Source organism: Castor canadensis, chromosome 4, assembly GCF_047511655.1.
Source record: "Castor canadensis chromosome 4, mCasCan1.hap1v2, whole genome shotgun sequence".
NCBI lineage: Eukaryota > Metazoa > Chordata > Mammalia > Rodentia > Castoridae > Castor > Castor canadensis.
This window is the reverse complement of record NC_133389.1, coordinates 119,243,093-119,261,277: the sequence shown is the minus strand read 5'-3', so window position 1 is coordinate 119,261,277 and position 18,185 is coordinate 119,243,093. Positions and strand designations below refer to the sequence as shown.

Here is an 18,185-nt window from a genome sequence, read left to right as displayed (position 1 = left end):
CTGTCAAGTCTGTTCTGGAGATATCTCAAAATGCCAAGGAGTTTGCATTTGCTGAGCTCTCAGGAGCTGCCTTCCTTGAATATTCTCTGACCCTTATTTTCAGAACCAGAGAGAGAGTTTGAATGGTTGTGAGTGGGACTAACAAATGGATTAAATCGGCTGCAGCAGGAATGAGCAGGTGGTTAAAAATATCAAAGATGAGCTGGGGGACTTGGTAGGTAACCACAGGGCAGCAGCACAGTTAAATATTAAATTGATGATTGTAGGTTTCACAGCAGAGAGTTTTAACTATGGAATGCCCATTGAAATGATGTATTTCAGACTAATTTTCAATCCAGGTATACCTTCTCAGAATTAGTTGAAAAGCAGGACTAAGTAATATCAGATAATTCAACTTACTTTAGCATTTTAAATAAAACTACAATAGGGAATGTAGGGAGTCACTAAAAACTTGGAGTTCAAGGGTTTGGTATAAAATATTTATAAAAGATTATTTTGATAGCAATGTGTACAGAATAATCTGAAAAGTTACCAAAACTGGAAACAGATGGCAAGCTGATAAATAGAATTCAAATCTGTGAAGACACGGTATAATTTGGCTTAAAAAATCTGTAGGATTATTAGTTTTTATCAGCAAGTTGGAGACTTAGAAACAGATGAGATAATAGTAAATTATATCTTTTTTTGTAAATATATGTTAATTTAGGGGAGAAATGCCTAATGTTTATATGGTACAAACTTACCATATCTATAATATAGCAACTTGTTTAAACATGTTTGAGTAAACACAGCAGGCAAAAGTTCTTTATGTGTGTACACTCTTTAAGTAAACCGTGTGTCTAACAGTAATTTCTTTCTCATATTTTCTTTTTCAGACTTTTATAGTATTGAATAAAGGGAAGGCAATTTTCCGATTTAGTGCCACCTCTGCCTTGTATATTTTAACTCCGCTAAACCCGGTTAGGAAAATTGCTATTAAGATTTTGGTACACTCATATCCTTTTTATGTGAATTGTCTAGATGCTATTTCTTATTGTCGATTTTAAAGAAAATGCCATTCTTATTTTTAAATATTTATAAAATTTCTTTGATACTAATGGTAGTATTAGTTTAATTGATTTATTTCCATTGGTTTTCTGATATTTATAACACACAATCATAGAATTATTATGATGATTCTAGAAGTAAATATGAAACCATAACAAAGGTGTGAGTGAACTATACTATGCAGAAGGAATATGAACTCATCTCTCTCATGCAGTTATAACCTTTGATCAAATCATATGTAACTATTTTTAAAGAAAGATATAGTGTATATGGTTAGTATTATTACTGGTATTACCAAAAGTTCCTTCCTTCCTTCTTTCCTTCCTTCCCTCCTTTTTTACTTCTTTCCTTGCTTCCTTCCCTCTTTCCTTTTTTCCATCATTCAATAAATATTTATTAAACTTTTACTGTGTGCCTATGTACCTGATGAACAATATATCAAAAAGTAACTAATCTTAAAACTACTTATGGACTGGAGGTGGTTGCTCAGTGGTAGAACACTTGCCTAGCATGTGTAAGGCCCTGAGTTCAATCCCAGCACCCACCCCTTCACACACAAAAATGATGAGAGTCAAAAAGTATATATGATAGGTAATAATAGGTACAGATTTCAATAAATTTTTAAGTAATGATAAAATAGAAAGGTGAGTTTTTAAGGCAGTGTTCAAGAATGAACTTTATATTGTGAATTCAAAACAGGTTTGTATATAAACTAAAAGACTGATTAACCTAGAAACACAGAAACAGGACTGATAACCTTTTGAAGCACATTTGAATTCTCTCATTCTACAGTTTTATTTTGGAAAGCACTTATATTTTAAAATAAAAATGTTTGCCTTAAAATAATCACAAGCTTCCTTTAAGTGATGTCTGCATTGAGATACAAAAGCCGTGATCTCAGCTCATTCTCAGGAGTGCTTTGTGCTTATCTGTTTTGGCATGGTGTGGACTAGATACGCGAGGATAGCTACATGGTCTTTTGGTTCCCCACAGTTTAAAGTGAAAACAAAAAAATGAGCAAATAATAGTATGCTGTCAGCACATGTATTATGTTGTAAACTATAAAGCAATGAGTTATAACAGTACAAGGATACTCAAGTATGTATATATAACAGAATTCCCAGTTAGTATGATCTTTGAATGTACTGGCTTTTTGTATTGCATTCATTAACCTTTTATAAGTCGATGGATATTTAAATTATACCTGAACACAACTTTTTCACTTATGTCTTATTGTAAACTTAAAGAATGGTGAGTTCCCCCTGTAGTGGCAACTTCACACAACTGATTGGAATCCAAAGGTATTCCCATATGCTTCAAATAGAAATATCTTTCTAATAAAAGAGATATCTTCCTATTCGGTTTTTTTAGTGTATGATATAATATTTCTTAAAAAAATAGATCAGACTATACAGCAGAGTTTGAAGTTTCTTACTATATTTACAAGTGTTTTATCAATATTAAGATTAATTTCAAAATTACCTTGTGTCAATGAATTTTTTTTGTGTTGAATCATTTTTAAGTGTTCATGAGAACAAGCTAGCATTTATTCCTTAACTACAGTCTACTTTATTCAGCATGCTTATCATGTGCACTATTTTGACCAACTGTGTATTTATGACCTTGAGTAATCCTCCAGAGTGGACAAAGAATGTAGAGTAAGTAGAAATAACTTTTTGGAATGAAAAATATACACTCATATTCTCTGGCATCTCCCTGTGGTTATGGTTTAACTTACAGTTTCCACTTTTTGAAGTCAAGCTAAACACTTCTGTCTAAGAAAAAGTTATTTCCATAGAATGAAAGAAGATAAGGGAAGTTCTTAGAGGGAAGTGTTTCTTCTGTGAGGTAAGTATTTTTTCTAAGAAATTCTTGATTATATCTTTTTAAAGAGAGGTTATAACTTAGCATACACTTGATGGTAAACCAAATTAATCATTTAGCCAAAAAGTTAAGACAAGTGTAGTTAAGCATTTTAGATATAATACAGGAATCATCTGGGTAATCTGATGAATTATTTTATTCCAGTATATTGTTAGTATTGCTGTATTTTGATTAAATAAAATTAGTTATTTAGGAATTTTGGTAATATGTTATTTTATTATATTTAGGTGTTTAAATAACTTTGACTCCTTACATGTCTATGTTATATTTAGATATGTAGGTTATTTAAACACAGCATGTGTATAAATTACACTAATTTTTGTAATGTTAAAAGGTGGATGCAGGGATGTCTGATCATGTACATCTCTTTTTAAAGGAGCAGTATTACTTAGATATGTTGTACTTATGAAAATAGTTTTCAATTTATGAGAGTTTTTGACTTGACTTTCAACTGGAAAACTTTTCACTTGTTTTCTAGACAGGCCCTTTATCTCTTGAACCACTCCACCAACCCTCATGTGTTTTCTGATCCATTTCCTCTAGTACCTTGTCAACAAGGCAGCAGGAATACAAGAAAAATAGCAGTATTTACAGGTTGGGTTTGGTAGCTCATTCTTGTAATCCCAGCTGCTCAGGAGGCAGAGATCCAGAGAATCAAAATTCAAAACTAGCCTGGGCTAGGTGGGATTGAGAACCAATCTCAATCAATAAGCCAGGCACAGAGGCCTGTGCCTGTAGTCCTAGCTATGTAGGAGGCTGTAGGTAGGTGGATCTTGGTCCAGGCCAGCCCCTGGCAAAAACTCAAGACCCTATTTAAAAAATAATCTAAAAGAAAAAGGACTGGAGTTGTGGCTTAAATGGTAGAGTGCTTTTCTATCAAGTGAAAGGTCCTGAGTTCAAATCCCAGTACCACAAAAAATAGTGATAGTTACCTTAAAAAAAACCACTAAAATCCAAGGAACAGAGAAAATAATTCAGTTCTAAAATGAAATTACTGATATCAGAAGCAGTTCTTGTACAAAAATGTGGCATACCCAAAATGCCCAAGGATGATATAATATAGTGAGGGGAATATTCTGGAAGGCAGAGCACTTCTATAGACATAATAATTACCTAGGGGAAAAAAAATGTGAAACAAACAGAATTGACAGCATAATCAGGAGCCTAGTGGGGGCTGAGCCAGGGACGATCAAGGTCTCCTGATTCCTACTCACCTGCCCAGTTTAGTTTGCTATTAAGCTCATGTGAATGCTTGTCCTATGCAGACCTCCATCTGGATATTAAGCTTAGGACTCTTTTTCTTGTACAGCTATTCATGTTATATAGTATAAATGTCTCATAAATTTTCTTATTTTTCCAAAAACAGGAATAGAAGTAGAGATTTTAATCTGGTTTCTAGTAACAATATAGATAATGCATAATCTCCTTAAGTATAGACCATAAGGCACTGACCTCTCATATAATAAAAAGAACACCCATGTGAGGTTTTTCTCAGTTTTTGTAAAAGGCCAGTTATCCCTATAAATAAAAATGTCATGATAATTCCATGTAGTACACAAACATCCAATCTAAACACAAGTACCCATAAACTTGGAATTGTAAAATATACCTATTCCCAATAGTCAGTTAGTTCACAAGTAAAGATAACAATTATACCTACTGTTCATGAAACCAGTTGGGTTTGGAGGGGGAAATGTACTAAGGAAAACTAGATGTAAAGATTTCTGCATTTATTTTCCTCTGATACCTTTTTCCCTCCCGTGAGAAAATCCTTTCATTAATATCTACCCTAACATTTTGCACATATGAAATACTGGTAAGGTGGAAAATGAAACAAATTTTAATAAGAGTAAATCAAATTTTTTTACTTGGGTAGAGTGCTCTGAAAATAAATTATACTTTTAAAGAACACAATGTTTAATAACAAGTGTTCTCATTTGTGGAAGAAACAGAAATAACTTATATTTTCAATACTCAAAGGAAAAAGAGCCAGATATGTTCTACATTAGACAGCAAACACAGAAGACTTAAGCCATTTGGGAGACTTAAATTTGAACTCAAGCAGGGTTTGAATGATTTGGACCAATAGATATAGTAGCTGATGCAAGGTTAGAGTCAGGAATGTTGTTTATCTTTGAATGATGGTAATTGTGTAAAAACACACACATAAAATACTGAAGAACTGAAACACTTCTTGTGATCATATATGTACACATATGGAGAGAGAGACAGAGAAGCAGAGAGATTGAAAGATAAAGGACCAGTTTTATAATTCCATGCCTGATTCATAGGAAAAGTGAGAAGTATATTTTCTATATAAGACATGTTATATAGGCCTAACTGAATCAAATGATTAAAAATGTGAATAAATATATTTTACTATAAGTAAATGAATTCAAGTGCTGCATTGCTTCCAGAATTGTTATCTAATGAGGGAGCCACCAGCTACTTGTAGCTATTGAGACTTGCAATTGGCTGCTTTAATCAGTAAAGTAATAATATTTTGGATATACTTACTTAAATAAGATATAAAGTAAAAGCTCACTTATTCTCTCTTACTTTTTTATTTGGCCTCTATAAATTAGAATATTGCATTTGTGGCTTTTATTTCATTTCTATCAGACACTGCAGCTCTAGAGGATGAAGCTTAATGAGTATCCACAAAATACATGAAACTATTATGGTAAAAGCTAAAGAGTTTAGCAAGAACAGATTATTAAGGAATATATTTTCTCTTCAGTTTAATCCTTTACTCAGCCTTTAACATTAACTAAACTGATAAATATCTTTGCTAAGGAACAAAACTTTAGCAAATCGAAAAACTCCTAAAAAATAGGATTTGCCACACTTAAAAACATGTATTTTAAAAGTTCAAATGAAATCCTTAACTTTGGCTTTGGTACTTTTCCCAGGTACACATTCACTGGGATCTACACTTTTGAGTCATTTATAAAAATCTTGGCAAGAGGGTTTTGCTTAGAAGATTTTACTTTCCTCCGTGACCCATGGAACTGGTTGGATTTCAGTGTCATTGTGATGGCGTGAGTAATTTTAAAAATTTGATAAGCTCAAAGGAGTGAAAATAGTTGCAGCATAAACCAAGTTCGTGAGACATGTTTTTAATGTAGAGCTTTTTTGTTAGTCAAATTAATTATATTCCTCATATATTTTGAAAATTCTTATTAGAATACGTATTGCTGGTACAGTGGCTATCTAGCAAGCAAAAATCCCTCAACTCAATCCCCAGTACCACCAAAATAAAAGAACAAAAGACATTATATATTGTAAGACAAATGTATCTCATAAATGAGCAATAAATGGAATTACTTTCATGTTCCAAGTCTTTCCTTTCTACAAAAGGAAGTTATTCATTGACTACAATTTAATAGCAACAACTGTACTTAAATAAGTTTTACAAGCAAACACATTTGTTTATATTAGTGCAAACATTGAAATCGAGCAACATTTTTTTTTCCTTAGAGGCACCTTTCAGCATTTGGCACTCTGAGGTCTCTAGCAATTCCATTTGTTTATCTCAAGGAGCCAAATCCAACATTAATTATTTAGTATGAACTTTGCCAAAACTATCAGTAACTCTGATTTAATTCTACAGGTATGTAACAGAATTTGTAAGCCTAGGCAATGTTTCAGCTCTTCGAACTTTCAGAGTCTTGAGAGCTCTGAAAACTATTTCTGTAATTCCAGGTAAGAAGAAACTGATGTAAGGTGGTAGGCCCTTTTATCTCCAACTTTTCTTGTGTGTTATTGTGTTTGTGTGTGAACTCCCTATTACAGATATGTGACAGAGTTTGTGGACCTGGGCAATGTCTCAGCGTTGAGAACATTCAGAGTTCTCCGAGCGTTGAAAACTATTTCAGTCATTCCAGGTGAGAGCTGAATAAAACACCGAGGCTGACTAAATATGTTGCAATCACATTGAGGCTGAACTCACACTTACAGCATTAGCCATTTGCCTTTTTGCTTCTTGTTGTTGATTGCCTCTTCCAAGAATGCTAAATAATGTTTCAATGTCAATTCAGTTCCCAAAATTTTACCAATTTCATTTATTTATAAAGTCAGCCTTTGAATTTAACAGAAAATTGCATGAGGCATCTATAACAAAATACTGGTTTTGCATTTTCCCTTTGTCTCTGTTTCTGTCTTTCTCTCTCTGTGTCTTTCTCTCTCTGTCTCTCTCTGTCTCTTTCTCTCTCTCTTTCTCTGTCTCTCTCTCTCTCTCATTTATGATGTAAAGTTTTCTCTCTTGCCTTCTGATAAAGCTTTGTTACCATGGCTTTACTAACTGATTTTTTGTATTTTACCATTCACTGCAGATCTATTTCAAAAATAGATCTTTTTTAAAGGAGAAAAGATTATTGAGAAAAAGCATGCATATGGCATGGGACTTTTATTATCTTAAAATTATTTTCTCCTTTAAATCACTGCTTCTTGAAATGCTAGTGTAAAGGATGAGTTGGAGGGAAATAGCTTCATGAAATACATCATCTGAAAGGAAAAATAACTGCAGCTCTGTCTTTTATATGTTCTTGTCAGCATGTAAAAACACACAAGCAAAACTTCATGTCTAGATATTTATTTTTTATTTTTTTTATTTTTATAGTTTTGGTTTTTATATTTTTTGGTTTACTTATTCCTTTATTTGTATGTGCATACATTGTTCGGACCATTTCTCCTCCCTGCCCCTGACCCCCTCCTCTCCCCTCCACCCCCTTCATGTCTGGATATTTAAATGTTTATTTTGAACTTTCAGAAAGCACTATGCATATAATGTCAGCTCTTCATCTATTTTCCAAACCCTGAGGCTATACATGCAGCTTTGATATCTATGTAGCCAAGCAAGTGTTTGTGGTAGAGATAGAACGTGTGTGTTTATGAAGAAGACAGCATGGCTTATGGCACTCTTCCTCAGCTGCTGACATGTGCTTCTCTCTCCGCAGGTTTGAAGACCATTGTGGGGGCCCTGATCCAGTCAGTGAAGAAGCTCTCAGATGTCATGATCCTGACCGTGTTCTGCCTGAGTGTGTTTGCTCTGATTGGGCTGCAGCTGTTCATGGGCAACCTGAGGAATAAATGTTTGCAGTGGCCCCCAAGTGATTCTGCTTTTGAAACCAACACCACATCCTACTTTAATGGCACAGTGGCATCAAATGGGACATTTGTTAATGTAACAATGAGCACATTTAATTGGAAGGATTATATTGCAGATGACAGTAAGAAGTATTGCCACATTATATTAACCTTAGTGTTGCTAAATGATTTTCAACAATAGATGGTTGAGACTGGGAGTATACAGCCATCTTTGTAGATATACTTCATTAGTGTATACTTGGGAAATAATTAAACTCTGATTTATTCTTAATGGGATAGCATGAATATGAAATGAAGTAGTTTATTCTTTATTTTAACAGGTCACTTTTATGTTTTGGATGGACAAAAAGACCCTTTACTTTGTGGAAATGGCTCAGATGCAGGGTAAGGAACACAATTTTAAAAAAAGATGTAGATTTAAAAAAATAAACAGGGTATGCACATGTGAATAAATGAATAAGAAATTACAAATAAGTAAACAGGTAGGAAAAATACACACAGGTAGCTTTATATGTGAATAATACAGTGATCTCTTGGCAAGAACTCTCATTTATTTCTGGTTGGAGTGTAAAAGGAGCAGTGACTTTGGAAGAAAATTTGGCAAATTCTTATAAAATAAACAGTCTTCACAAATGATGAAACTGCAGCACTGCTAGATATTTAGTCAGCTAATTTGAAAACATGTATACACATGCATGTGAATGTTCATAGCATCTGTATTCATAATCACCCCAAAGTGGAAGCAAAGAAAATATCTTTCAATATGTGAATGAATAAATAAACCAGAGTATGAACATAGAATGAAATATTATTTAGTGATAAAAAGAAATGAGTGATCCTGCCACAGAAGGAGTCTGATGAATCTGAAATTCATGTTTCTATGTGAAAAAAGCCAACCAGAAAAAGTAACATACTATATGATTCTAATTACATAAAATTTTAGAAAAGGGAAAATAATAAGGGACGAGCAAAACATCAGTACTTTCAGGGGGGTTAACTAGGTAAAGCACAGAACATTTTTAGAGTGGAGAAACTATTCTATAATTGTGAATACAAACAGAAAGCATTTGTCAAAACTCATAAAACAAAGCAGGAAATTAGTTTATGCGAATTGAGTCCTTTATGAAGTTGGGAGATCTTAGGATGACATGCATGTAACAAAAATAAATATGTTACAAATGTATGAAACAACCTCACCGAAGGAAGTAGATTAATAATGTGCTAACTTTAACTTTGGAAATAAATGGAGTCTGAGACTAAAGGCAAAAGGACTAGTATTCTAGTAGATAGCAATCATAAAACCAGAATAAATGGGTACTAAAATTGAACAATAAAGTAAATACATAATAACTGGTGGGAGCTAGTTTTTCACTTTTGGAGTGACAAATTACAAATAAGCAAATGGAAGAGTCTAGAATGATCCTTGTAGTGTTGGATTAGAGTTAGAGACATGAGCTTGACCTCAAATTTAACATAATCTAAATGATTATATGTTCATCCGTTTGTGCGTGTCCACCACAAGTTAGTACACACACATGCATGGTCTGATCCTGCCATCTCAAGAAGCCCAGAAACAATGCTGTGTCAGTAGCAACAAACACCAGCTGGCAGCCAGATCTGGGTTTCCAGCAGTATTCTCCAGTAAAAGGAACCAGGGCTCCTTAGAAAAATGTTTGATTCTAGAGCTTGTGCAGGAAATATAAAAAATAATCCTGGACATCCTGTAGTTCTAGAAAGTAAAGTGCTAACAAACAAATTAAAATGAAACATGCAACCCTGGCTATGTCAAACTAACACAAGTATCAACTAAAAAAGCTTCCAATGGCCAAAGATGGAAATTTTTTGAGCAAGAAAAATACCATTGCATTATAATTCAAAAGGTAAAATAGATATCCGTGAATACATACTGATGTAAACAAATGATTGAAAAAATAAATTAAGGATAATGAACAAATATCCCATGCAGAATTCCTAATAATTTTTGTAATACTCTGCATACATTTAAGTAGATCATAACTAATCATTCTTTCAGTATAGCATGTACCTTTTCATTATATTTAAAGGAGCACAGTATGGAAAATTAAGAAAAATAGAAACTTACAGTGGGGAAACCTAACAAAAACTTCTTGAAGTCAGGTGATAAAAGTGATTAATAGTAATAAGCTATATTGATGAGTACGTAATCTTGGCATAATGATATTATAATGGCACTTTACTTCTGCATGCTTCCACCCAAAAGTCTATAACCCCAAAATAATAATGAAATAAATCCTAACCTAAGGACATTCTACAAAACACTCGACTAGTACTTAAAAGTTTCAAGATCATTAATAACAAGAAAAGTCTGAAAAATGACACAATAAAGAGCAGTCTAAAGAGACATGACAAGTAAATGTAATGTATATCCTGAAATAGAAAGAGAACATAAGAAAAAGCTGAGAAAATTTGAGTTAAATTCAACTTTAGCTAATAAAAAATGTTTCAATATTAGAAACTGGGCATCGGTATGCAGAAGTCTGTACTATTGTCCTATTTATTCCATAAATCTAAAATTGTTCTGAAATATGTTTCACTTTCATAATTTGATAGAGCTGGCTAATGAAATAGCTCTCTCGGTGGTTTCCCCTCTGACTGTTTTTTAACTTTTAATTTTAAATTATTGCTTCTTGCTACTTTGTAAAGAGTGAAATATCAATGGTGTGAGGGACAGGAGTTATGTGGTTGCTACCATTACGTGTCTATAAATCTGACTCCTTCCACCTACATTTTCTACTGTTTTTTCCTAATAAATTTTACATGAGTTTCTCTGTGAGCAATTACCTGAAGTGTTCTGGAAATGAAGGCCAAAAAAAATTAACCACAGATAGCAACTCTGGGTTTTGACAATTCTTATGAATCAATATGGACTGAAATTACAATAATTTCTATGCTGACCCCACTATCATTTCTATCTTTCTCAGCCAATGTCCTGAAGGATACATCTGTGTGAAGGCTGGTCGAAACCCCAACTATGGTTACACGAGCTTTGACACATTTAGTTGGGCCTTCTTGTCTCTATTTCGACTCATGACTCAAGACTACTGGGAGAATCTGTATCAGTTGGTATGGTTCAAATCAACATATATAGGATTATTTTTATGAACATCTATAAAATGTTAAGTTTGGATATTAGTGTATTATACTCCTGAATACAAAAGAGGGTATAAGTGTTCATTCAGTTGGTATGCAGTTGGTGTGGAGATACATGCAGAGTTTCTTATGTGATGGGCATTCTGCTAGGGGCTATGGAGAAAATAAAGAATGTCCATGACTTTGAGGAGTTTGTAATGTATCTGTAAGAATAAAGTGACATATAAAAAGATGTTCTTACAATCAATTGTACAAAAATTTTAAATTAAAGCTAAAGCTAATTGAGTATCCTATTGCATTTCCTCAAAAGGGAAGAAGGGAGAAAGATGCCATTTCTAAATGATACGGAGTAGAACACTATGGACTTGGGACCTTGTTGTAAGAAATTAAAGACATGGTATCTTCAGTTGTAATATTGTCCTTGATTATGAGCCCTAATAAAGTTCAAAAATATGCTAATTTGGAACGTATTTATATAAAATCATAGTATAATCAAACCTACGATAATTTGAATATCATTTGTGTGTATGCATACATGTGTGTATACTTGCTCATTTTAACACCAAAAAAATTTGATCAAAATAAATTACATACCAGAAAACATTCATCTCTTGATTTATAACTGTGCTAATGAGATCTTTATTTGGGGGGTATTTTACTAAAGTAACATGAAAGTATCCTTTTTCTCCCCCAGACATTACGTGCTGCTGGAAAAACATACATGATATTTTTCGTCCTGGTCATTTTCTTGGGCTCTTTTTATTTGGTGAATTTGATCTTGGCTGTGGTGGCCATGGCCTATGAGGAGCAGAATCAGGCCACCTTGGAAGAGGCAGAACAGAAAGAGGCAGAATTTCAGCAGATGCTTGAACAGCTTAAGAAACAACAGGAAGAAGCTCAGGTACTAATGAATTATAAATTAAAAGAAAAAGCTTTATTATTGTTTTAGTTTCTTAGTAGGAATTTGTTGCACCATAGGAGTTAAATTTGAACTGGGTTTTCATTTCATGTATACACATTGTCATTGGAAAAGAGAAACCTAAAATTGTCCCTGAAGTCAGTCATGGGAACTTTTTACACTATACTATCCTGTAGAAATTATAACATATACTATAAGAATAAATTATACTACAATGATATTAGCTACTAGGTAGAGAATACATTAAGAATAAAGTTTACTATGCAATTGTTCATGGAAACTGAAAGGGGAATTTAATGTTAAGTTTGTAAAAGAAATATAACTGTCATTTCCAAATATTATTGTTTCTCCTCTAATTTTGACATTCAAAGTTTTATTCTGAAGTTAATTGAGCTCAAATGTGAATACAAAATGTTGTGTGCATACCAAGGAATAAGCATTCTTTGGAATTTCTACATTATAAAAGTTGTTTGATTCAGTCTATATCAAAATATCAGGAAGGTATCTGAAAATAAATGTCAGTTCTAGATTTTTATTAATGTTAAAGTTTATTTTGATGAGGTATGTAGTGAATGAGCATTCATGTCTTGAGGAGAGAAGTTAGAAGCACAGAATTAGATTAAAAGTGGAATGGGAAGAATCAGGTATTGCAAGATGAAGGTTGTGGGAAGACAGTAAAAATTGGCTCATATCAGTTACAGTTACAGTTCCTCTACCTCCTTGCTAACATTTGGCGTGGTCAATCTTGTTTATTTAGGCTCTTCTAATAAGTATCTCTGCTGTCTTAATTTTATTTTCCTAACAATTAATGATGGGGTGAGGAGGAGAGGGAGGAGGCAGAGTGGGTGGTAAGGGAGGGGGTGGGGGCAGAGAGGAGAAATGACCCAAGCCTTGTATGCACATATGAATAATAAAACAATTAAAAAAAATTAATGATGCTAAGTTTTTCATGTTCTTATTTTCCATCCATATATTTCCTTTATGAAGTAGTTGTTCAAATCTTTTGTCCTTTTCTTTCTTCTTTTTTTAAGTCTCTTTGTTTTCTAATTAATTGAGTTGGTGTGTTATTTATACTTATATATTCTGCATATTAGTCTTTTGTCATATCTATTCTTTGCAAATATTATCTGCCATTTGGGGATTTGTTTTTTTTTCTAAGAGTAAATGATTTTAATTAGATTAAAATCTTGACTTTTAGTGCCTTTGGTATTGCATCTAAGAAGTTTTTGTCAAATCAATACCACAAAGACTTTTTTCTTCTAAGGCTATATTGTTTTAAGTTATATCATTTCTAAATAATCCATTTTAAGTTAATTTGTACATGAAGTGTGAATCATTTACATTCTTTTTTTCTCATTTTTGTATGTGGGTATGCAATTATTCCAATACCATTTACTTGACAAAATATCCCTTCTCCACTAAATTGACTTTGAACCTTTGTCAAAAATTAGTTGTCTATATATCAGTATGGTTTTGGAATCTATTCTGTCCAGTGTATTTATTTGTCTATTACACCAATATCATACTCATTTAACTACTGTATCTGGATAATAAGTCTTGAAGTCAGATGGCATTAGCTCTTCAACTTTGGTTTTCTTTTCAAAACTGTCTGGAATATTCTATGTTCTTCCAGTTACAAATGGGTTTTAAAATAAAACTACCTATTTCAGCTTGGCTAATTTTGATTGCTGTATCTTCAAGTTTATCAGCTTTCCTTCTGCAATAATGAATCCACTGTTAATACCATGTAGTGTACATTTCATCAAAGACATTGTAGTTTTTATCTGTAAAGGCTGGGTCTGCATCTTTTTATATTTCCTATGTCTATAGTTGATATTTTGAAAATACACAATATAGTTATAAAATGCTTTAAGGTCTTTGCTAATTTTAATGTCTGTTACAATATTGTTTTAATTTTTATTTTTATATTGGGTTACATATTATTTCCTTTTTATATTTCTGACAACCATCCATTGAATCCTAGAAACTGTCAATTTTCCTTTTTGGGGTGCTAGATATTTTTGCATCCCTATAAAACATTTTCGATATTTGTTATGAGACATAGTTGCAATTATAAACAGTTTGATTCTTTTGCATCTTCAAACAGTCAAAGATTTGTTAAGTAGGACCAGAGCAGCATTTAATCTAAAGCTGATTATTCCCCACTAATGAGTGAAGACCATTCTGAGTACTCCACCAAATAGTCCATTTAAAATGAAGCATCTGTTAGTGTAGCTAGAAAGAACAGACACTCTTCTGGCACAGTGTGAGTGCAGGGTGGCTTTCCCTCAAATCTTCAGCCTCAGGTAACTTCTTAACACACATGTTTTGATGAATATTATTCTCAGTACTGAAGGGGGATCTCAGAAGAGCTTAAAAATTATATCAATCTATAGATACTCTTTCACTGCATTGCAGACTGGAAGTTTCAAGGCCATAAACCAAGAAAGTAATGGAACTTGCTTGCTTCATTTCCCATTTCTCAGTGTCTTAGAACATCCTGACCTGATAGCCAATGTCTTCAAAGTCATTGTTTTATTTATTTTTGTCTGTTTTATTGATTATTTCAGGAAAGAGAGTAAATCTGGTCCCTGCTACTCTACCTTGGTCAGAAGCAGTTTTTTACATACTTACTTTTTTGAGAAACTTTTCAAATGGAAGAACCTAGATACTTGAAATATTATTTGAATGACAGTATGCAATTGGAATTTATAAGCTCAAATTGTAAGCTTTCAGCAATTCTGAGTTACTTTGAAGACATGCAATACATAGCATTTAGTCCTTTCTGAGACTTTATTTATTTTTTTTTGTAAAACAAGGATTTATCAATGTGTTGCTTAGCTAATTATTGACATCTATCACAGATTCAACATTGGGTGAACATGCAGGATTTGCTATTTCCATCTTGCCTTGTGTATGGAGTAGTAACATAATCATACACCATTGAGTAAACTCAAGGAAAACTATAAACAAATTTGAAATACTTGAGAGAATTTTATAAAATATCCCTCATACTTGCCAGAAATTTCTACAATATTTCAATTATTTAAGAAATTTATTTCATCTTTTTTTTTAGTGGAACTGGAGTTTGAGCTAAGGGGTTCATACTTGCAATGTAGATGTTCATGCTTTCAAAGTAGGAGTTCTACCTATTCAGCTGTATCTCCAGCCCATCTGTTCTGGTTATTTTGAAGTTCTCATGAACTATTTGTGCAAACTGGCCTTGAACTTTGATCCTCCTGATCTCAGTCTCTCAAGCAGCTACAATTATAAGAGTGGGCCACCAGTGCCCAGCTATTTCATCTTACTATAAATAAAATACATTTATAAAATAGTATAATAAGGTAGTTATTCAGGAGGCCAGAACTTTCCTTATAAATTTTTTAAGAAATAATATTTATAAATGACATATAATTGTATTTTAAAGCATTAGATTATTATAAAACAAATTCATGTGCTTTGAAACTCTATACAGAAAGCTGGGCACCAGTGGCTTTCTGTGTAATCCTAGCTACTCAGGAGGCAGAGATCAGGAGGACTGCAGTTCTAAGCCAGCCAGGCAAATAGTTCATGAGACCCTATCTCAAAAATACCCATCACAAAAAGGGCTGGTGGAGTGGCTCAAGGTGAAGACCCTGAATTCAAGCCCCAATAATGAAAAAAAAATTCCACACAGATAATGTAGTATAAGAGTAAGTTTATTTTGAAATGTCACCACTTAAGCATAAAATATGATTAATTTAAAAAGATGGAAATCTTTTTGAATTTAGAAACAAGAAGCACTATATTTCAATGAAGTTTAAAGATGCTAATTATCTACAGAATGATTGAGTCAGATAAATATGTAAAGTCTCCACTTACAATCAGTTATTGAATTTCAGTGCCTGAATCATCATTACTTTTCTCAGCTTTACCTTTACAACATTTAGGTTGTTCCCAGGGAAAGTGTTTTAATACTTACAGGGAGACACAGCACCAAATCAATTTTAGTTCCTTATTGACAGGCAATGATGACTAGTAAATAGCCAATGCTGAGGCAGAGGAAGGAGTTGACAGGAAAAGCATGGTATGGGTGGAAAGGAGAAGACTCAGTGCACCTGTGAGATTATCTATGCTGAAGTGTAGCCCAAGCCTCTCTCACCTCCTATAACTCGTCATAATTTACTGTCTAACTGATGACTTCACGAAGTTTAGGATTACTTCCATTTTAAGTTTATGTCTGCTAAGGATCCTCTAGTATTAATCATTGTATAGACATCAAAATGATACATACATCTCAGTGGACTCTAAATGAAATGCAACTTCGAAAGACAGAAAAAGACCAATCCTACAAAAGACCAATCCTACAAATCCTAGATCATTTTAATTGTATTTGGCAATTAATTTGTGACCTTTGAAATGTCCAGTGTTGCCCAGTGCAGTATATTCCTTCTCCATCTATGTAAATCTGATAGGACAAGATTTAGGAGAAAGCTATAGGATGAAATCAGAAATAGTAACATTTAAAAGATCTAATATAAGTGGGGTAGAATTGAAACAGGTATCATGAATGTCTTATGGCTTTCAATGGGATTTTTAACTGAATTTTATGTTTGAAATTAATGAAGTATTAGTCACATGATTATATTTTTTAAAGACACAGTGAATTGTTGAGCCTATTTTGAATCCCAGAGAAACAATATAAGAAAGTGTTCTTAGCTGTGTAAATACTAAGCACTAATTTGTTATTTGTTACAAGAAGAATTCAGGAAGTCAGTCGTGAAAGAATCTCTGTTATTCTAAGTAAACAGGGCATAGGCAGTGTCACAGAGCTGGGTATAGACAGGTACACAGACATGAGAGATGACAGGAAACATCTGCCTTTCAGAGAATCGGCAAATCTCTGGAAGTGGAACAAGTGACAGATTTGAGATGATGAGTGACACAGAAAATGTGTTGTGTCGGAGGTTAGCTTTGTTGCCTTAAAAATCTGTTTTGGTTTTGGGTTATTTGAGATGTTATTCAGAATAGGTAGGGAAATCATGTCATATGCAAAACAAATTCCAGAAGTTATTTAAATGAACATGACTTTCAGACTTACAGTAAGGGAATATTACCACCACTTCCTTTTGATTCCAGGGACAAGCAAGTCAATAAATGATTAGCACTATGTGGTATGTTACCTCAAGTGACTATGTATCGTCTGTCTGTACAATGAGGAAAGGAGAATTAATGACTTTATTCGTATTTTAAAAGAATACATGTATATTCATTTCTTCAACAAGTGGTATATATTGTGTATTTCCTATGTACCAAACACTTACATACAACTATATTTAACTTGCTATAGATAAGTGCTTCATTTATTCACTTTATTACTTGTATGTAGTCTGAATAATTATAAATATTTATCATCAGTTATCACGGGTAATATTAGAATCATAGTGACAAGAATCAAAAAATCTGACTGAGTACATGCAACTTTATAATTATCTAAGTTCAAAATTAGGGTTTCATTTAAAGACTAGGCAATGTCTAATGCTTAATCTGTGTTTAGTGCTGAATGTAAGTCAATCCCTTTGTCACATTTTACATGCTGCTGAGTTCAACACAAGGATTTAGCACTATTCCCGTTCTACCTTCAGAGGTTAATCCTAGAGAAATGGCAACATAGGGCTTTGAGTCTAACACTTTTCTATTTCAGTTGGGATGAGGTTGGAATATAAAATTTACTTAGGAGGGTTTGCTTCTTCTCAGGAAGAAATAAAGCACAAAGTGTTGTCAAAGCTCTGTAAATGGGTTTTCCTTCATTCTTTCCTAAAATATATTACTATTATATGGTGCATTTTGACCCATAGCTTTTTATGAGATCTTGAAAAGCCGGGGCAAGGATGTCTTGTTCTCCTCCCACCCTGCCCCTGTGTCTAAGGCAACTGCCAGTAGGATACCTTTCAAGCTTTTTGTTCACTATGTATTTACTAAGCACTTTTTACCTCAAGTGACAAACCAGCTATAAACAATAATACAATTTCTATCTAACTTACAGTCCATGGGGAAGACAGACAGAATGGTAGATAAATTAGAGTTGTTTGTATTAGGTAATGACATCTGTAAAAAT

General features: G+C 33.2%; 1 protein-coding gene across 10 annotated transcripts in view; it reads left to right on the top strand.

The window, feature by feature from the left end:
* Scn3a (sodium voltage-gated channel alpha subunit 3) overlaps positions 1–18,185 on the top strand; it is a 105,149-nt gene that overhangs the window by 33,207 nt on the left and 53,757 nt on the right. For 7 of the 10 annotated variants that reach the window (XM_074070989.1, XM_074070995.1, XM_074070992.1 and 4 more), the window contains 8 exons: positions 876–994; positions 2,616–2,705; positions 5,844–5,972; positions 6,727–6,818; positions 7,890–8,162; positions 8,361–8,424; positions 11,001–11,142; positions 11,864–12,070. In XM_074070989.1, coding sequence (XP_073927090.1) covers positions 876–994; positions 2,616–2,705; positions 5,844–5,972; positions 6,727–6,818; positions 7,890–8,162; positions 8,361–8,424; positions 11,001–11,142; positions 11,864–12,070 — 1,116 coding nt within the window. Of the gene's footprint in view, positions 1–875; positions 995–2,615; positions 2,706–5,843; positions 5,973–6,544; positions 6,637–6,726; positions 6,819–7,889; positions 8,163–8,360; positions 8,425–11,000; positions 11,143–11,863; positions 12,071–18,185 lie in introns of all 10 variants that reach the window. The other 3 variants (XM_074070996.1, XM_074070993.1, XM_074070991.1) reach the window with 1 other exon arrangement.